Genomic DNA, 22,072 nt, shown 5'->3' with positions numbered 1-22,072 from the left:
TAAATGTTTCGTAATTTTGTTCAAAATTTAAAAAAAAAAAAATTAAAAATAAAAATTTTTGTTAAATTTAAAGTTTAAAATTTTAGGCATTCGGTTGAAAATAAGAAATTTTCAGTAGCATTGAATATATTTGCTTATAAAGAATAAAGATATGAAACCATTTCCACCGCTTTTTTATCATTTTAAAAATATATGTTAATCAAGCTTTACTATATTTTAATTAATTATTACTTTTTTACTTTATTAATTTGTAGTTTAAATTTTTCAACCATCAGTTACATTCATGTTTTTTTTTTCGTTTTTTTTGTTTTTTTTTTTTGTTTTTTTGTTTCTTGAAATGTCATTGTCCAAAATATATATTTTATAGTGCAAATAAAATTGTTCATTTAAAAGGGGTGAAGTAATTTAAAAAATTCAATATATAATAAGTCAAGCAAGTCACACATACAACCCAGCAAATAGTACCGAGAGGGAGTAAATAATATAAAATAAAGCAGACAATTACAACTAATGTTTCCTTGCAGTAATAAATAATTTATACTAATAAAAAAAAAAAAAAGAAGAGAAATTATATCAAACAGAAAATAATAATACAAATGCAAACATTACACACACAAACATATATATATTCATTATCGCCTACCATATTCATTGATCATATATATATATATATATAAATATATATATATGTATTACATTTTATTTTCATATACAACATATTATTCTTAATAAGTGTTTAGAACAAAAAAAAAAAAAAATATCAAGCGAAAAATATTTAATGAAACTAAGGAAAATCATCTAATAAGAAATATACGTATTTTCTCATAATATTACACTTATTTTAGAGATAAATACAAATAAAAAAAATTTAAAAAAATGAATTGCTATAGTGTTTGCCCGTTTATCATTATCGTAGAAATATGCGTTTGTACGTGATGTTGAGCTTGGAAAAGGGATAAAAATAGAACAAAGAGCAAAACTTTGATTCACATATGCGGTGCACGACCCATATTGAAGAAAGAATACTTTCTTATTTTCTAAATCGAAGGCTACGCTAATTTTCCGAGAATCATAATGCATAATTCTATGGGAAATTTCCGTAAGACTTTTAATTGCTGTCTTAAATTTGAAGCATGCAGTATCGCACATTAATTAGAAACTGAAATTATGTAGAGTAAACAATAGAAAAATTAATCATAGGCCGGATAGAAAGGCTTGGAAATATAATTACGCTTTCTTTCATATTCCATTAGTAGATCTTGGCAAAGCAATGGGCCGTTTTTAACATTAGACTGTGTCTATAAAATTTTAACATTTTTCGGCATTTTGTAACTTATAGCTGCGTTTTGCAACTGCCTTCTGATCATTAGGCCGCGTTTTATGCATTTGGCGGCGTGTTTAACATTTAGGCTTTAGGAGTATAAGCGAAGCCTCATTGTGTTAGACAATAGATGGCAAGAAAGGAATTTGTGTGTATTCTTGTCACATATAACACACGCATGCCAATCGATTAAATTTGAAAGAGGGCAACATTTTAATTTCTTTGTTTCCGATATAATAAAGAATTAAAAGCAAATATCTGAAATTCTAAGTGTCTTATTTTATTTTTATAAAAAAAAAAAAGCCAAATTACTTAATTCCATTATTATTGCCTCATAGTATTTGTTGCACTGTTATCCTTACCGGTTAGTGCTGCCACTTTACCGTTCTGCTACTACGACTCGTTCACAAAATTTAAAGTGTTTTTTTTTTTTTTCGTAATTTTATACGTCAAATCGAATTTTTGTTGCTTTAAAATTATTTTGTGAACATTTTTCACCCAATTTACGTTTGCGTATGTTTAATTAGGGCCGACAAGGAAGATACTGAGAAATATGGAAAAAAAAAGCCCAAATCTAGCTACACCGAAACAAACCACGATCAAGCGATTGGGTTTAAGAGGATCTAGTAGTGCTTTAAGAGTAAGATCGCAAGCAGCCTCTGCAACGCCAAGTCGGAAATCGGGGACGATTGGCAATAATGCTGCCGTTTCATATGGATCGGAGAAAGGCAACAAAAAGGTTTTATCCTCGTCAGTAAACACGCCATCGGTCAATTCTAACGAAATGAGTAAACAAGCGAAAAGCACAAATTGCCGAACCCATAGATTGGCATCAAATAAGCATTTAAAAGAGAAATTAAGCAAAAAACGCTTACAATTCCATTCCTCCGATGAAATAGATACAAAAGGTGAAGGATATAACCTCGAACCTGAAAGCTATTTATACAAAACTTATATAAATCAAAGACACAAAATGACAATGTTGAAGAATATTTAAGTCGATTATCCAAGGAAGAAGTCTTAGCTCAAATAGATGAAATGGAAAAAGAGCTACAAGCTCGCCGACAGCATACTGAGAGAGCAAAAGAACTTAAGAAAGCCATTGAAACTTGGCAAGCAGGTTTTAGAAGTGCTCTACAAGAATTACAGACCAAAATTGATCCCAGTGAAAGCCGCGAGCATCTTTTGACCAAATTACAATTACCGGCAAATATGATTAAATATGTAGAGGATTGACGCATTATATAAATGCAAATATCAAATTTCTGTAAGAGTTTTGAATTAATATTTTTTGATAGAAAGCAAATATACAATATATTTTTTAAATTAAAATAATTTAGTATTTATGTGGGCGTATGGGTTTCTCCGGGTTAAATAATTTAGGATCTTTGATGAAATCAATGTCTTTATGATAAGTAGGCATTAAAGCACAAGCTTGCGCACGTGTTATTGCTGTTTCGACTTCGGCTTGCTTTGTTTTACATAACCCCGTTATATGACGTCCGTAAATGCGACCGGTGTATGGTGATTGAAACTGAGATAAAAGTCGAACATTTTTATAATCCGGAACTATATTATGTTTGCACAATATGCAGATAGAACGCTCCTTTTGATATGGATTCGGTATATCAATAGGTTCATCGGTATCATTGGAGACTGCTGCTAATGAACTTGTATCTGAAGCTGATTTACTAACTGAGCGGATTGTATTTTTCGCTATGTTAACTACAGAACCTGGGAAATGTTAAAAAAGTCAAAAATAATTGTGTCTGTATTCATTATGAACATGTTTAATTAAATTATTTACCATAGTCCGCAAGATATTTTGCAAATTTAAACATTTTTGCTTATATATATTGTATTGACAAAAAAAAAAAAGAAAAAAAAAGAGTACAGTACAACAGCTGTTAGTGCTACCACTTTACAGCTGTTTACACAATAGGCCAAGAGAGAGAGAGAGAGAGAGAAAACGGAGCTGCTTTCAATAAATGGCAACGCTTTGCCATGAACAGAAAGAAGAAGGAAATTATTCACATGCTCATAGCTTGTCTGTAAAACAAACAAAGTTTAGCAGCTGACTTGATATGTGTTTGCAAGGGTTTGTGCATTAGATGATTCCCACAAAAAGTGTTGCAAAGCGCACGAAAATTAATTCTGTTAAACGACAAGCAATTGTTCAACTTTTTTGAATGATTATGCAAATGACCGGAATTGTGGCTTTTACATAATTATGCAATCAGTGAATTATTTGATTAAATTTGACTTAATCAAAGCGAAAGCATCCAATCCAAGTTGAATTGTTTGTTGTATGTTGTGTATGCATAACATATGAACTATCCATACTTTTAAATACAAGCTACAAGCGTAGATAGATATTTACAGTTACAATATTAAATGCATCATTCTCTTTCTCATTTAATAAGTTCTCTTTATAGAAAATTGAAAATCTTAACATATCTTTGATATATTTTATAAACTACTGAAATGACAATTTTCTAAGTAAAGAATTATTATTGCTTAGCCTTTAGAGAATGCCTACGTTGTCACTTACAATAGTGCAGGAGGAGTGAGTGTATGAATTTCTAAAGGGATTTGTTTTACTTTGAGTTTTCCAGAAAAATATCAGCGCTTCCTGTTTTTCTTAAAAACCGAAAAAAGGAAACGGAAGTGTGAAAGCGTATGCCTATAGAAATTTCTATGTACATGTGTGAGTTTATTTGTATAATATTTGCGCAAATTTTTGTGTATTATTGAAATCGAAAAGATTTTTATACAAAAGATTGCCTTCCAAATATTTTACAAAAAGAAGAAATAACTAATTTTCATGATATGGAAAATGCAAAAAAGGAGAAAAGAGAAAGAAGGAAAAAACGAAACGTGTCATTTATTCACAAAAAGTCAAATAAATTTCCTACGTAAACAAATTACACACATAAGCAAATAAAATACCAACGGGAATTTCTCACCGTACGAGCTATAAATAAAGAACAACTTTTCTGAGCGGCCGGGTGTGATGGTGGACATAACTTTAAAATGTGTCCAATCCGAATCTGCTTAAACTGGTAGCGTTTAAGTAAAAAAATAAACGAGAATCTGTTCAATTTATTACATTGTTTTAGTATTTTTGTTTATAAGCACTTTGTATTAAGAAATATTTTTATTTTTACCGCTTCTTTGGAAATTGATAGAAAACATTTTCAATCATAGGACTAGATTATCTTTCTTATCCTTTATTGAGACTTACTAGCAAATTGGAATCCAACGAGATGAAAATGAATAAATCCTTAGCGAGAAGAATTAATCGTTGCTCATTGAATTTAAAGTTGAACAGAAAAAAAAGAAGAACGAGCAGAAATGTTAACAAGAAGCAAAAGGTGAAAAAAAGCATGTCGTTTGCCTACAATATTAAACTGAATACATCCGTAAGCCCGTTTTTTTTTTTTTAATTTTTTACTTTCTTTTTAGTATAAGCGATGACGGAAGGCATGTCCTGTATTGAGGTAAAACGGTGATGGTTAGAAGGAAATGAAAAAGGGGGAAGAGCTAGGGAGGTTGCGGCACTGAACAGTGGGTGTGTGAGTAAGCATTCAGTGTAACTACGACAAAAATGAACTATACTGCGCTGATTCTTACCTATTCGGTTACTCTTGCTTATCTACCAGCATTTAGCAGATATTTCTTTTTCTATAGATCCTTAATCTTTATCTATCGTAGCACTTTTCCTTTTTAGTAGCAAAACTGTGCAGCAATTGGACCAAGAAACATGCATCTGGGAAGCTAAAGTTTCATTTAATCATCGATAGGAAGCTAACCTACTTTTCAACACTAACAAAATAATTGCACTATGATTACTTTCAGAAATGCAGCTTATTAGCAATCCTTTATCGGTATTCAAAAGAAGTGATGAACTGCTCGGAGCTAATTCTCCGAATGGCAGCGTTGTTGTTTAATATCAGCACTGAATTCCATTGTTGGTGTTTGTGACCGCGTCTATTATTAGAGTAACCTATAGCCTGTAAAATTTGCGTACAATGTAATGACTTTCAGTCAGTCAGTTGCTTACAATGTAATGACTTTCATTATGCCTCTACGTGGGCACGTAGCACCTGCTTATTGAATGCATTTTATTAGAATTGTGGTGAGAAAATGGTCAGCAAAAAAAGAAAGACAGATTGGATTGGACTGACGCGGCTGAGTATGTTAGACCTTTAGTCTCCTTCAAAAGAGCCCAACTTGCTCTTGAATAGCCGAATACGTAAGAATCGCTGCTACCAAGCCTGTGCTCATGGGTTCAAGCTTTAATGCGGTACAGTACAGGTTCGTCGTAGCCATAGTGAGTGCTCACTCGGTAAAGGCACAGCACTAGCGTATTACCGCTTCCCTATCTTTTTCCCTTCCGGATAGTGTAAAATATTTTTGCTAATAGTTTACGATTATATTATAAATTCCATACCATACATGTACGCCCTTCTTGGATAGGGAGAAGTGTGTCTATTATAGGAATAAAGTTTAGTGATTCATAAGTGTTTTTTCTTCCTTTTGATTATATATAACATTTTTCTAGTGTACATACATATTAATAATGTTATTAGTGTCAATTTCATAAAATAGTTCACCAGCATTATTTAAATGAATAATTGATGCAAGAATGTAACAAAACGGTAACCAGTTGTTCATGACTCAAAAAAATTGTGCTGATTACCTGTTGATCTACTTCGCTAAAATCCGATAAAATTTCAGACTTAAATGTTTTGTTAGCATAGAAACTTCTCTTATTTATGTTCATACTCATCACTGAAGGATGAGAGGTATATTCAACTTGTCAACACGTTTGCAACGCCTGGAAGCAAGCATCATAGACCCCACAAAGTATACATACTTTTGATAAGCATAAAATTCTGAACCAATTTAAGCATGTCCATCTGTCCGATTGCGTAATGTCTGCTGTAAACATTCTCCTATCCACGAAAACGAAGCTATCAACTTTAAATTTAGCAAAAATATTAGAAATTTTTGCACGCAGGTTGCTGCTGACCCTACCTTTAACTAAGCAGCCTAAGTGTAAGCCATAATTTTTTTTAAGGTCTAGAGGACCTTCTGATACCGTACAAATCAACCGAAATTTGCTATTAAGCTATAAAAAAGGGCTTAAATGTCAGAATTTTCCGTAAACGGAACAATGCGGTTAAAAAAAATTCGGTCCCGTTAAATATCATTAATCATTAATTTTTTTGCGTAAAAGTGCCATAAGTACACGGAGACGTATTTTCGTGTTTATGTTTTTTTTCAAAGCCATTTCTAACTCTGTCGTCCTTCTAATGCGTATGGAAAAATCAATTTTAATACACTGTCAGGATGCTTGTGTGAAAGGCGGACATAAGACGCAACCCTCATAAATGTTTATGAATATGATGTGATTTTAATAATAATAATAATAATAATAATAATAATAATAACAATCAGCATGCGGTACTCTCTTTTTCACGATTTCAATCATCTTTTATGCGTTTTTTCAAGTGCTACACTCGAAAATTTAATAATGTGCAAAACTATTTTTCCCTTTACTTCATGCCATTCCAATAAAATATAAAAAAAGGGGTTAAATTAGGAAAACGACATAACGAATGCATCATTATTATTCGAAATCTTGAAAACACAATTTCAATACAAAAATTTTCCTCGTATTTTCTATCGCATATGCGTGTCTCTCTGTGTGTGTCTGTGTGTGTGTATGCATGCGTGCGTATAGTCGATTTCTTATATATCTTGTATATCTGTCCGTTTAGCATAAATACATTTATATTTAATATAACTGTTGTTTTTTTTTTTTTTTTTTTTCTTTTCATTCAAATATCTATTAAATTATGGCACCCACACAATGCAATACAACACAATACAATACAATAATAATAATAATACATAACCGTAATAATAGTGAAAAGTTATAACCCTTTTACGTATAAACATTCGGTTAGCCGGAAATCTTTTCCCAGTTATGGCATTAGTCATGCATATCGGTTAGAATGTTTTCCATTTCTACTACACTACGGATGTGTATGTGTTTTCTGTTTTTTTTTTTTTTTTTTTGAGATTTCTTTTTTTCTCTAGCGCATTATTTCTCAATGTGATGCGAAAGTGTGTGTGTCCTTCAATGAATAGTTATGAGTGTTTTGTTTCGCCTTTTAAGGGTCGTTTATTGAAAAATAAGCGTGATTTTTATTTCATATGTTCTTGGTCTGCCATTTCGATTACTAGCGTTTTTATGTTGTTGTAATTGCGTTACTTAGAAGAATATGAAAAAAAAATTTTTTAATATATTTTTCGATTCCATAAACTCTTGAGAGTTTACTTTTTTAAATACATCGATTATTCATATCAAGTTGTATGATGACAACAACTCCCCTCCTCTACATCTTGTTTGCCTTCTTTTGTTAACTCGTAGTTCATTCTCATTGTATGGCTTGAAGGATACATATAATCAAGCTTTTATATATAGTCTTTTATACCCACAAATAAATGCACACTAATACGAAGCATATTTTCAAGATCAAGGTCCGATGCAATGGGAAGACTTAGTCTTTCTTCGTTTGAACGAGTGAAGGACTAAACTTAAACTAACTGGACTTTACTTTACACTTTTGTTTTGCTTTTCTATTATATCAACGTATGCGCAAAACTAATTCCAAAAATTTTCAAGAAAAGCATGAAACATAAAAACAAGTAAAAGTACTGAAATGGGGCACGGTTCGCCATTAAATACCATATACCATAGACTTCTATGAGCAGTGGTCGAAAAAGTAACTCAATCCGAACCATTTTCAATAGCCATTGGATTGAAAGATGTTGGCTCACTAAATTTCATTAAAATAAATCAAACATTTGCAGCCTGTAGGCTGAACGAAAGGATACGAAACGGACAGACGGACAGACGGACATATAAGAGCAAATCGATTAAAAAAGTGATTCTGCATTGGTCGGTACAATAGAAAGGTGTGGTTATCCCAAGTTCTTTTGGGTATATATACCGATACTCACACAAACTTAGTATACCTTTGTACCGCAAGTAGTGTAGGAGATTGAGAACAAGAAGAAAAGTGTTTCGATATTTTTCAACCTAAAGCCCAGTAAAAATTAGAATGCTTGAGCTTCTAGTATTAAGCAGTTGTCAGGCATAGATTTGAAGTTTCAAAACTCGGCTTCTACGGGCAAGTTTGAGCTCCGTACGCACTACGCTTTGCAAAAATCTTTCATCTCACTTCGTTTTTTTTGCAAATTGAGAAATTCTAATATATTTGCCAACTTTATGAAGTTAACCAGTGTCCTAGCTAAACATGAGAGGGGGAGATATGTTTCAATAAAGTATTTCATGAAATGTTTTCATTTTACTTTCAATAAACATAATAATAATAATAGAACTAACATAGCGCGAAGGAACAAAAAACGAAAACTATACTCGTTTTGCAACGAATTTTGAACGCTCGTCACACACTCCCACTCGCTTCGAGTCTTTCCTCCTTTCATAGATTATTAACGAACACATGCATTCATACAAATATTGGGATTATAATCTGCCAGTTTTTCTCTTTTGCAGTTTTCTAAGCTCACTTGCACGCGAATCAATCCAATGATCAAGGCCTGTCAAGAATGTTCCGCTGATGGGGATTATCTTTAATTTGTGTAATCTTTGCTCCGCTCATCTGGGAACTGATAAACGATATGATGAAATTTGTACACCTTTACTTCTCGATGGCGAGCATAAAAAGTTATCGCAATAAAATGCAGATTGTCTCGAAGAAGATAACATTGCTTATCGTTTCATTGTAAGGGGATAAGGCGTTTATGTTGTCGGTCAATTGATGAAAATAGATAAGAAGGAATGGCGTGACGAATGTTAAGCAAATGTTTACCAAAAGTATTCGTTACAATATGATATAATCAAAAGAGCAAATAATATTCTGTAGTAATTTGTCAAAATTGTTTATTTAGCAAAAAAAGAGCAAAGAAAAAACAAAAAAAAAAAAAAACAAACTATTTTTCTACTTTTGCATTGTTGTTGCTTTTACTTTCTATATGAGATCGAGAAAATAAATTTCATATGCCTTTCGTAAAATTTCATTTTTGTAAACATTTCGTTAAAACTGTAGATTAATTTTCTTGCGTTACATAATAGTATATGGGCGTTGGGAAAATGGCAAGAATGGCTGAGAGAAAATTCTTAAGTGAGAGAAAACCAAAGCGCCTGCTGACGCGCTTTCCGCTTTAACTAATAACCGTAAAAATTATAAAATTTTTCATTCACGTCATTGATCCTTTCCAGTTCCAGGCTCAATTCTGCTAACACTACAACCAACACTACCATCACTAAAGAAAGCAATTTGATCAAATAGGAAATTGATATGTAATTCGAAGACCACAAGTTAATGTAGGTAACGTCAACAAACCTAGGAAGGCTGTAAATGGTTGGCGAGAAAGTTCTGTCACATTTTAGTACCTCTGGGTAATTTTATTTCTCAAGCGAAAGGAAAGCAAATAGAACGCGCCATGTTGGGTATTATCAATTAACTTATCCTTCGTGGGATATACGAAAGACTACTTTCTGTGCCTTTTATTAGTTAACTTCAAAGTGCAAAGTGAAGTGTGGTATGAGTTGCTGAAAGGAAGCAATGCACCGGTACGTTAAGGAGTGAAATTATAAATGCTCGGAATTTCCAAATATGGTTTGACGGTTTTTTTCGGGAGCTTGTAGTCTCAAAGAAGTGATAATGACACTTTGTGATCCCTGTTGGAGGATAATCCAAACCTAATCGCTTTGCAAAAGAACTCCTCTTCCATCGTCGCGTTGCTGAGGAACACATTAAACATCTTCAAACTCACATGCTCTATGTAAGTGACGACAAAACTTTTCTACCAAACTAATATATGCAGTGTCTATGAGTTAATAATGAGCAACAATTTTTCAAGAGAACTTTTCCAGCGATATCTGTACAGGATGGCGATTTATTGACAAAAAGAGATTAAAGATCTGATTTTTTCATGATTGCTTTAGTTTTATATAAATGAAAAATTTCAGAAAATCTTTACAACCTTGTATAAGTTATGAGCACATTTTGTATTCTAAACTTCTTATAAGTGAATGGGATTGTATATAAGGCCTGGAAGAATCAGACACGCGATCGATGGAGAATAATTTCCGTATTTATTCCGTTCATCTGATGTTTATCCATGTTTCTTCTGTCTAACGTTGAAATTTTTGGATATATTTTGACAAAATTTGGCACTTGGAGGGGCTTTCGCACAAAAGACACAGTCTACTAAAGCGTTTTGAATCGGACCGCTTTGTTTGGAAAAGTCGTTATAAGGAAAAATATGAAGAAATTTTCAAAATTTCTTGGCAAAAGTCATAGGAAAAGTGCTACTTTCATATACTGAGTTACTGTGAAAAATTTAGATCCAGTGGATCAATAACTGCTCCTACAAAAATAAAGGCAACCTTGTCTAGTTTTTATTGGCCCATAATAGTAATGTGACGTGCAACTTAACCGTACCAAATTTGGGTCACCTAAACGACATTTCGGGTATCCCATCCATGAGAATTATGCTTCTAGAGAAGAAGATCTAATTGTGAAATTTTATTATTATACAAGTAAAAGGAGAACTTATGTAGAAGTTTTAATAAACAGTTTTTGATTTTCTATTAATTTGATAATAACTCATTGATATAACGCAAAAGCAAATGCAATACAATGTAGAGCGTGATGCATACATACATATACATATAGATGAGGATTTCTTCTATGCGTTTATTATTTCCGTGCGTTCAAGTAAAAGGAAAATTATTTAATCGTCTGTAAATTTGTGAACCACTTCTTAGATTTTATTATTTATAATTTGCAAAAATGCTTATTGGAATGTTATCTTGCTCGAAAATTGAAAGTGATAAAGTATACACTGTGCACTGACCCCCGCTGTAACTTTCTCACAGAAGTGATATATTGTAAGAGAATAAAAAAAAAAAACTTGCAAAATTATCAATGTTTTGATTTATATGAAATCTGATTAAGTTTATGTGAATAACAATGTATGCCTAATACATATATATGTGTTCATTTCTTCGCACATATTATGTTGTCTTGAGGCAATTGAGTTGAAAACTCATGCGGATAATGTATCCATAAATATTGTTATTTTTTTGTGAAAAGATGTCACATGCATGACTTAGCCCTCATACAAGTGGTTTTTTTATGAAAAGTAAATCGTGTATGCCACCAACAAACTATAATTTCTTGATGTCTTCTGGCGAAAATTGGAGAATTTGTAGGAAGAATTGTACAAGAAGCAAAAGATATTCAGTAGAAAACCTTACCCTTTTAAGCAGTAACCTACTGGATGTAGCGTAGAGTTGTAACAAAATATCCACATAATTTTTACAGCGCGTCAATCCTCGAACGATTCGCGTGAACATTCCATATCTTTTCTATCACTTTTTTAGACACCACAGTGGTTATAATGACCCAATGATGAACTTAAAAGTGATGGCAACTTTTCTCCTACAAAAACAACAAATTATAGGTGGATTGCCAGTTATATAAGAGGTCGTATGTAAGCTGATGATATTGGCTCAAAAGAGATAGTTATACGAAAAAACACAAAATAAAACTCTGAAAATCGTTTCTTCTTCTTCTACAAAAAGGACATCAGAATGGAGTGCATGACAATTTTGGTGCAAGATGAGAACGGCAAGGATATATTTCAAATGGTAAACTCATGGTAGAACAGAAACATAAGCAATCATATCGATAGTTCGTGTTGCTCCACTTTAGTCTTTGTTTGCAAATCTCAAAAGACCGTCTCAGGGAAAGTAATTTGGATCAAACGATGATAATCATTGCGGTAACATATTTCGAGGTTCATCATAAATCGTTCCATAAAAAGCAGGCATCGATAATGTATTGTAGTCTGCAAGGTCCACGCGGGAACCTATTAATCACTATATTATATATAGCTTTTCTTTTAATTTTGGCGATTATGAATATTTAAAAAACCAATCGGACAGACGAGCGACCTATTGATTGTTATTTACATTCATATTTATCTGGTTATTCATAGGCGGGACATGGCCGTTCTAAAAACGCATACTATGGCTCCATTTCGCGATTGCGAATACTTTGTCTTTTTCCTAAACCTTTATGAGCTTTTTTAAATAGTGAATAATGTAGAAATTTCTTTAAAATAACGTATTCCAAATTTCATTATATTAAATTCTCTACATTAACTTTTCCTAATTAACTATTATTATCATCCGCTTGAAATAGCGGCGGAATTACCTTGTGTTTGATCTACTTAATTAAATTGGCATAAATTACTAAAAAAAAAAAAAAAAAAAAAAATTTTTTTTTGAATAGTTAAATAGAAAACAGACATATATATGATAAGGAGAAGGAGAGGAATAGATAATGAGGAAGAGAGAGAGAGAGAGAGAGAGAGAGTGAGAGCAGGAGTAAGACAGCACTCTGGCTGCGTGCATGCGGGGCAAGCCACAAAAACGATTCATTCAAGAAAAGCTACAAAGACAGAATATACAATTCAATCGTTAATTTACGCATTTAACTTTAAAACAGACTCTAGAGAATACATATTTCAGACATCATTTCATACTCAAGGTTGAAGGTCGTAAATCTTAAACAGATGTCAGAATTATATCACAAAACAAAATTTTAATAAATTTTTCCTTTACAAAAATAAAGAACAAAGCAGCTACGTTCGCTTTAGAGCGAATATTAATACGCCTGACAAATGGCCTATGAATAATGGAATAATAAATAAAAGTGTATTCGAATAGTTCTTGCTCTACGAAGCTATAGCGCACAAGGATCTTGACCTCATCATAGATAGCGGCCATGCAAGTTTATGCTTATAGAGCGGGTTTGTATCAAACACGTACGCAATAATCGTCGAGCAAGTCCACATTAAGGTCAAATTCTGTCCAAAAATATTACTTGGGGAGCCTATCAAAAAAATTAAATTATTTGCAGTCCTTGGACTCTCCAACAACTGTTACAAGTCTATACCAGTTTTTTGGTCTGCTCTCGTTTGAAACCTAGAGAGATCAGAGTTTACATGTGCATATATGCATATATCCTTATTTAGGTTAAGGTTATAAAATATCCATCAAGTGCAGCCATCACATAAGGACTCTCTGATATAGAAAGCTGAACCTTCCCAATATAGGGATTTATCGTAAACTTGTCGATAATACTTGTTCAAGTTGTCATGTTATCGATCTGCAAATATGTTTGTACAGTCACTTGTTGCCCATTTGCTGCCGCTCTCTTCGAATAGGTTGCTTACGACTAGGTTTTGTTGTGTAGATTGCCTATCGTATGTAAGGCAAAAGGGACAAAAATATTAATATATCACATCGCTCGCTAGGCCACCATGTCGAAATTATATACAAATACAAAAATAAGATGCGAATAATGTGTAAAAGAAGAAAATTATTCAAAATGAATTTCTTTTTTTTGTACGTCCCTAGTGATGCATTGCATTTTCATTTTCTTTGGGAAATAATTAGAAAAATATTTTTGACTGCTTTTTGACACTACAGTCAAAGTAAATAAATTTGAAAAGTGGGTGGCGGTGTATGTTAAGCGGTGTGTTTTTAAATTATGGCTTTTTAATACTTTACATTTTTGCAGCTCTTTACGCATTCACCCTCAGTTCCTTACACGTTAACGAAAAGCATCATTCAAAAGCTCTTTTGTAAAAAGAAGCAAAAAAAAAAAAAAAAAAAAAAAAACCATTAAAATTGTATTGTGTGAAAACTGTTTAAAGCAGGCAACCAACACAAATCAATGGCAGCCATTGTTTATGTCCACTTTTTTTCTCTCCTCTCCTCTTTTTTTTTTTGTTTTTCTTTTAATAACAAAGCGTGACCGAAATAACATATTTACGCGCTTATCGCTTTCGTCGTAAGGAGAAAAAAAGAAAAAAAAAACTTAACTTGCTTGGTAAATATCTGCTAATGAAAATAAATGGAAAATCCTCAGCTTTTTGATGTTCGTATCCCTGTAAAGACGTCAAACACAAAACCATCTCAAAGAATTTCTCATTGATTCTTCGCGCCGGACATCTTAATAATGAGTGCTCCCTTTCTATTCTTCTGATTAGGAAGTTCAATAACGACTCAAATTAATGAGCTAAACTAATAAAGCCGTCTAGGTTTGCAGAAATCGCAAAGATAAACAAACTTTCCACAGATATGTATATAAATTTTCCAGGACATCCTTAATAAGATTGGAAATAAAACCTTTTTAAAATGTAACGCATTATTTCGATATCAAAGACATTCAATAGTTAGCTGAAGCGAAAATAATTATTTTCTTTGTTTTATTTGTTGATTTGTTGTTCAACGACGCCGATGTTTACTGTGCTGGAAAGTAAAACAAAAACAAGTTTCTTATTATCATATCCTTGTCAGCTGAACTTCAATTTGCCAAGAAGGTTTTAAAAGGCATGGCCTCTATTTAAAAAAACAAGTAAAAACACTATAGGGGCATGGTGCACCATTAAATACCCTAAAGAACTCTACAACCTCTCATGGAATGATCTTCAAAACAAAATTTTCTAAGGGAAGTAGTCGAAGAAGTGGTTCGATCTAAATCATTTTCAATAGCTTTTGTCCTTGGGCCAAAACACATCGGCTTACGAAATTTCACTAGAGTGTCTGCAAAATTGCAAGCTTTAGGCTGAACACCAAGAAGAAGACGAAGAAAAAAAGACGCATACATGCACAGACAAGCAGTATAAAAAGTGATTGTAAATGGATTGGTAGAATTAAAAGATAGTTTTACCCCAAGTTCTTCGGGATATTGCATACATATGCGCAAATTTAATACACCCTTGTACTATAGTTGGTGTAAGCTATAAAAATCTTGTATTACAATCTGAAGAACATCATCTAGAGTTTCTCTTTGTCAAACAAAGTTGGAAAATAAATCAGTGCAAGGATAGGCTTCCACAGACCATAAGGAATACTTCTTTATATAACAAACTCGGAGTAGGAAAGTAAAGTCTATTTTCGCTTCGTATAGGAAGAGAGGAAAGAAAGGAAATAGGGAAGTGGTGACCGCAGTCCAGTTGGTGTTGTCCAAACAAACGATAAGTGTTATGCCTTTAGCGACTGAACTGCGGTCGACCCCACAACCCGCCAACACTTGCGACTTGTTAGTCGCGGTATACATATCTAAATAAATAAATGTATCATACGTACGTAAATGTGTTAAAACAATACTTCGTTTGATAAATTCATAAAAGTTGGCAGCTAGACAAACATGGCTATATTGATTCCTACATTTCGTTGACTCGCATCGTTAGCGTAACAATTATGAGAAATTTCAATTAGAAAGTGTAACGATATATGTATGTATTTCTGTATGTATGTATATATGTATGTATGTATGTATATTAAATAAAAATATTTGAAATTTTCCAGTGTTTTGTTAGCACGTTATTTATGTGCATAGTCGATGAACATAATTAAACAGAAGCTGTATGTGTTATATCAAAATAATGATGCAAAGGACATTTAAAGGAATATGAGTTTCATTTACATATTCAATGCGCATATGAATTACAAAACCATATGCAAATAAAATACCCTTTTGCATTGATAACCAGACAACACAGACGCACACACAAGCACACTCTTAATTTAAAATCGGTTACCATAACTTTTTCCCTTTTCCCGCTCTACAAAAACGCGCGCACTCTATTTCTCTCTCTTTCTCTCTCTCTGTCTGACTATATCTTTCCTGCTTGCACTCTTTCCTTATGTAAATATGATATAGTTGAAATTGTGTAAATCAGGCTAACTTTGAATACGTTATTGCGCTATTGTTGTTCTTGTAGTTGCTCTAGGATCGGAGTAACAACGGCAAACTGAAGAAACAATAAATAAATTTCCGCTTAAAATTCATTAGAAAAAAAAAGAAAAAAAAAAAACATTTCATAAATGAGTTTGCAGTCGAGAAGAATTAAATCGTAAAGTATGTTCAACATGCCAGGATAAGACAGAAGAGAGTAAACGAAGAGAGCATATAATGGCGGCAGAATAAAACCATCTAACCGTTAACAAAAATTGAAAATTATTATCATGTTGATGGTTATAATTTCACGTGAACGCTAAAGAGGGAAATAAGTGAACAACAACATACACATAGGCACAGACAGACAACAGTTTTAATTTTAATCACTTAACTGAAAAAAGTGTGAATATATTACTCTACCGATGATATCATAGCGTATTTTCCCTATTAATAGACTAAGAAGAAAATGAAAGCATAGCTAAGGGGTTGCTGCTGCACATTTTCAAAACTTACATTCAAGTACATTCAAGTACATATTTCTCAATTGGCGGAGGAGTGAGAGATAACTAAGATACGGCGCATAATATGAGTTACGAGAGAAACAGCTTAATTTATATTTATATATACACATATATATATATATATATATATATATATGAATTTTAATTATTAAATGAATTTGCGATGAAAAACTCTTTTCAAGAGAAATATTTTCTTTATTGGTTGTACGCGTTGCTAAGAAGCCGTTAATTTTCATTAATATATATTTATGGCTCTTGATATTATTTAATCTCTCCGTGTGCGAGATTGAGACCAACTGTTTTCTATTAGCCTGATATTGTTGTTGTTGTTGTTGTTCATTTCATTCGATTTCGTTTTCGTTAAGTCAATGAATTGCTTTTATATTTAAATTACTTTCGAAAAAGAGTTTAATTTTTTTTTTTTTTTTTTTTTTTTAGTTTTTGTTATATCTCTCAACATTCATTTAATATTTCATTTTTTTATACATAGCTATATTCGTAATTGTAATTGTCTTTTCCTTACATGGATTTTTCATCGCAAAATAAGCTTTAAGCTAACGCGATAAAATGCGTTCCCATAAATCATTGACAGTAATAAACTTTAGACTTAATTTTTATGTTTTTTTTTTATCTTAATTCAGTTGCGAAGAAAAGTTTATCTTAATTCTCTTAACTAATTTCCTTGCAATTTTATTGATACTACTTTTCACTCTAACATTGGTCGCAAGAGAACTTTTCACATCATTATGCTCATTGCAGGTTGGAAAGGCCGTTGAATTGGGCTTCTCTTTGCTTATCAAGACCTAAGCAAAGCTACTGCTAGCCAAGTAACGCAATATCTTGCTAATGAATATCTGTAAAGCTGGTTCTCTTCCTGGATCCGTAGTGCCTGGTAGATGTTTGCTGTGTACCTCCTCTCGATGCTCATCGCACTTGTCACAACTGATTCGCTAAACACTTGTAACACCGAAATACAAAACTCTTCGAACGCGATGCAAGACATCAGACAATATTTTCGTATATCGCAGTGCATCTCAAGTAATTAAGCGAAATATGTTCACATAGCTGGTTTTATATTTCAGTGTTATGAACAACTCAAGGGCCATGGGCCATGGGAATATCTTAACACAACACAGATTAGCAAAGCAAGTATAAGTGGACACATCTTTGTACTTTGTATTATCTCTCTTTTTTTTTATGGAAACTAGACTATCACAACCATACAAAACATGTGTAATTAAGTTTGCATAACGTACTTTATGCAATTGCGAGGATAACATTGTCACCATAAGCAAACAACAATAGTACTTAATAGTGCTTAGTGTTTGCTGGTATTTGCTTGCTTTTGTTCTATCTCTCAATCACGAAATTAATAACTTAATTAAATCTCATAAATAATTTCTAAAAATCAAACAAATATTTAGTTACTCCTCTAGTAATCAGTTCTAGCGAGTTATATAAATCCCAGTTTCTTTCTTAATCGAGAACATTTGCTTTGTGTGTGGGGATAGTGTGTGTGTATGAGTGTCATTTGGGGGGGAATTTCACGTGATTGTGTGTGACCTAATCGAAATTACGTGCTTTGTTTGCTTTGTTACAGACAAACCAAACAACCAGAAAGCGAGAAACAAAAGCAAAAAAAAAAAATATATATATATATATATATAACAATCAACAGGACATCACTTAATGTGACCGTGTAACACGTTACGCTAACAAACAGAACATCAAGAGGGATTTTCTCGTTAATACATTTGATTGATTGTAAATGAAAACGACGCTTGAGACTCATGTAACGTCATAAATATAAAAAAGCAGAACGACCTGGACGACATAGGCACACACACACGCACACAGACTCTCTGAGCAATGCAATGATGAAAGAAGAATTTAAAATGAAATTGAAAAAGTAGAAAAACAAAAAAAAAAAAAAAAACCGAAACAACTTATCACTCCCAATGGTATCATTATTCCCTGATCACACACACATGCATAGAGATATGCACACATTCGGAAATACTAGTTAAGGGCAAAAAAAAAAAAAAAAAAACAGAAAAAGAAAAAGCTATTATTGTCATGTGTGTTGAAACAAATAGGAAGAACGGAGAAGAGAGAGAGATAGAGATAGAGAGAGCGAGAGAGAGCGAGAAAGAGAAAGCTTAAAAAGGAATAAAGCTCATATAAACGTTAAGTTTTATTTGTAATTTTCTGCTCTTTAAATAATATTTAGAAAATCCTTAGGGATTTGCTTTCATTTTCTAAATGTAATGGATTAGTTTTCTATGTTGTAAGTAATTAAAATTATTAAATGCAGATGTGGCAAAAAATTAACTTTATGCCGGCGCTCATTATGTATTCAACCAACTTTTCCATAGAAAAACTTTTTCTTTTCTTTTTTTTTTCTTTTGCCTTTCGTTACTCTTTTTTTAGCTGACATTGCAAAACTCTCGGCCACCGTCACTTACTGGGCCCTGGCTGGCTATCTTCTTGGAAAGGATTACTTACGGCATTCGAAGTGAATTATGTTCTTTTCGTTTTTTTCTTTTTTTTCTTTACCTCTTTACCCTGAAATAATCTGTGCTATTTGCGTTTTAAAATGAAAATATAACTCAATTCTCTATAGTTGCACGGGGAAAAAGGAAGAACCAAACTGTAGTAAAAAAAACTCCGTTTGCGTGTTTGCGTTTCTTTTTTTCCGTATTTTCCTTTAATTTGCATAAGAAATTTATACGCAACATACAAACAGACAGACGGACAGACAAAGAGACACGCAGTTATATATACCTGAGACTAAAAGGCATTTGTGTACCACCAACATACAACACTAGCCATAAATTTGGTAAAAGGAATTAAAAGTGAAACTTATGTCTCTTCCTCTTAAAGATAATAACAACAGCAACAATTTGAAAACAATCTTAATTACTTCGCACAATAAATGTCTTAAAATTCTTTCCGTCTCTTCTACTATTACGTGATTTTGATTTTTTTCTTTTTTTTTTTACATCCACATAAATTCGTACCTGTTAGAAGCGTACAAGATTTAATAACAAACAAATCTCATTTTTTCTTCCATGTGTTTAATAGGAAAAATTTACAAGGATTTTACTAAAGGATTTATTAGGATAAGCAATCGCTTAGAATAATTTATTATAAATTACTAAATAAGAGAAGAGAAATATTTGATATTGCACTAGCATGAAATATTCTTAATACAAATTTATATTTAAAAAAACGAGAAAATCTATTATGAAAACTCATTACTTTTTACGCTTAATAGAAGACTTTCGAATATTGAAGGAGGCAATGCAGTGGAGAACTAATCAACATTTACTCACTCTGACGTTCGAGCTGGTTTAAAGGCCCGGCAAAGGTGAACAATAAACCCTAAATGAGCAAGACAAGCCCAACGAGGTGCATCCAATACGAGCGTACATGGACATTCAGACATCAGATGCAACGAAAGGGTTGATCGAAAGGTCCGAAACTTTCCTGTGGCGTAACGAGGTGCCTAGTGGCGCAATGGGCGCAGAAAAACTAAGCAAGCCAGTGCAAGACGATGGCGAACTCAAAGATTTGTCAAATTTTCCGGCATAGCACATAAGCCAATGGAACCAGGAAGGAGCCGCCTAAGTTTCGCAACTGTCTTCGATACGGGTCGTAGCTCGCTCAGCTACCATTTGAGAAGTATAGGTACTTCAAATACCTATTCATAGAGATTCTACGAGGGAACGAAAGAAAAGTCTCGTCATTTCTGCTGCATATGGGCTATCATCTGTACAATCAGAAATAATCGGGTATTTGGAAAGCATTTCATAACCGCAGCGCGCTGCGAACCTACGTCTACTTGAGTAGGCGTGTAGGTAAGAATCGCAACTACCAACTCAGTATTCGCGGGTACAACTCTCAAGTTTGGTAGAGTTTTCTTTGGTTGTAACTGTAGTGAGTGCTCACTCGATAAAGGCGTAATATTATCGATTGGGCGTGCACCCGCTGAGCTGCGGCCATCACTCCCCTACTTTCTTTCTCTTTCCTGCTCTTCTTTCTGGCCGCCACCCTGTTACGCAACAGAGAGATTGATCATACTAATAAAAAAAAAGGCGTCGCGAGATTCATAAGAATACAAACTGAAGGACTAAGGGATCAGTGAGCACAATAGACTTTTTTAGGTAGCATTGCCCACTGCATTACAACCCAATGCATAAAAGTTAAATTTGGGAAATCCGTATAATGATGACAAAGACCAATGTGATTTGCATTGAGGTATCATTAGTATTGCATATGATCTATGAATTTACGATATGTACGACGTAACGTGTTGTGTTCTACCGTTTTCAGAAGCCGTAAAGGCGAAGTCCTTAAGGAATCTTTGAATAATTCTCAATTACTATCATGGCTGTGTTTGCAATTTCCAACTTCAATGCGGTAAAATTTTCGATTGGTAAAGGCACAACACTTACCGATTGGACAAGCGTACATTAGACTGCAGCCTCTTCCTTTCCTCATTTCTGAAGGTTGGTTGAAGATCGTAATATGATTGGGAAAACTGCAACGAAAAAATGAAAAAATCTTTTTTAATTTTGTACACGAGTCAAATATGTTTCCTTAACATTTTTCGAACAAAATCATTTCGTTAATAACACAGTGGGACTTCGCTTTTATTAAAAACTCATAAATATCATATTTGCTCGATGTAGTTCTTTGTCTGCTGTGTTTACACGGAAAAGTCTTTTCTTTTTCTTTGCAGAGTTTTCATACAAATGAAAATGAAACTGTTTGTGTGTTTTGTTTTGTTTTTTTTTTTTTTTTTTTATTATTATTGTTATTTGTTCCCTTTTTCGGGTAATAAACAAACGGGCGCAAAATATTCAGTGGGCTGGTTTCATTGTTTATGAGTCATTTGTTTTCTAATGAAAGGCTACACCTTTAAAATGTTTTCGTCCTTTTTTATGTTTTTGTTTGTGTTTTTTTTCTCTTTTTTTTTTTTCTTTTTTGTTAGTCGCAAGCTAAACAAGCTGTTGCTCCTGGCAATGACCACCTTTAGTAAGTTGTAAACCTGGATATTATATGAATAGAATAGAAAGGCATCTACGGAAAGAGAGATTTTTATTTCATTTTTTTTTTTTTTTTTTTGCCTTAGGTTATATACGATTTTTTTACCCTTATTATTTGATTATTTTTTTCCTTTTTTTTTTGTTGCATTTTTTCTGAAATTTTTATGAAATTTTTTGTATAATTTATAGCTTCATTTGAAAACAGCATATGCTTCTTTTTCTTTTTATATAATTTTTCTATTGCATACTTTCTTCTTCTTCTTTTTTTTTTCTTGTTCTTTTAATAAAATTCCAGAACAAAACAAAAAAAAAAAC

General features: G+C 32.8%; 2 protein-coding genes across 2 annotated transcripts in view; both read right to left on the bottom strand.

The window, feature by feature from the left end:
- Positions 1-21,189, bottom strand: part of LOC119634319 (prolyl 4-hydroxylase subunit alpha-1) — a 128,716-nt gene extending 107,527 nt beyond the window's left edge. The window contains exon 1 of the mRNA XM_038028385.1: positions 21,164-21,189. The gene's annotated coding sequence lies outside the window, so the exon portion shown is untranslated. The remainder of the gene's footprint in view (positions 1-21,163) is intronic.
- Positions 2,629-3,163, bottom strand: LOC119634326 (28S ribosomal protein S18c, mitochondrial). The gene is made up of 2 exons (XM_038028402.1): positions 3,129-3,163; positions 2,629-3,055 (listed from the first exon to the last, which is right to left on the bottom strand). The coding sequence occupies exons 1-2, from the start codon at positions 3,160-3,162 to the stop codon at positions 2,658-2,660; spliced, it is 432 nt and encodes a 143-aa protein (XP_037884330.1). The 5' UTR covers position 3,163; the 3' UTR covers positions 2,629-2,657.
- Positions 21,190-22,072: the final 883 nt, after the last annotated feature.

This window comes from Glossina fuscipes, unplaced genomic scaffold, assembly GCF_014805625.2.
Source record: "Glossina fuscipes isolate IAEA_lab_2018 unplaced genomic scaffold, Yale_Gfus_2 3, whole genome shotgun sequence".
In the NCBI taxonomy this organism is placed as follows: domain Eukaryota; kingdom Metazoa; phylum Arthropoda; class Insecta; order Diptera; family Glossinidae; genus Glossina; species Glossina fuscipes.
Note: the sequence above shows the minus strand (reverse complement) of the source record. Positions and strands in the feature narration are given on the sequence as shown.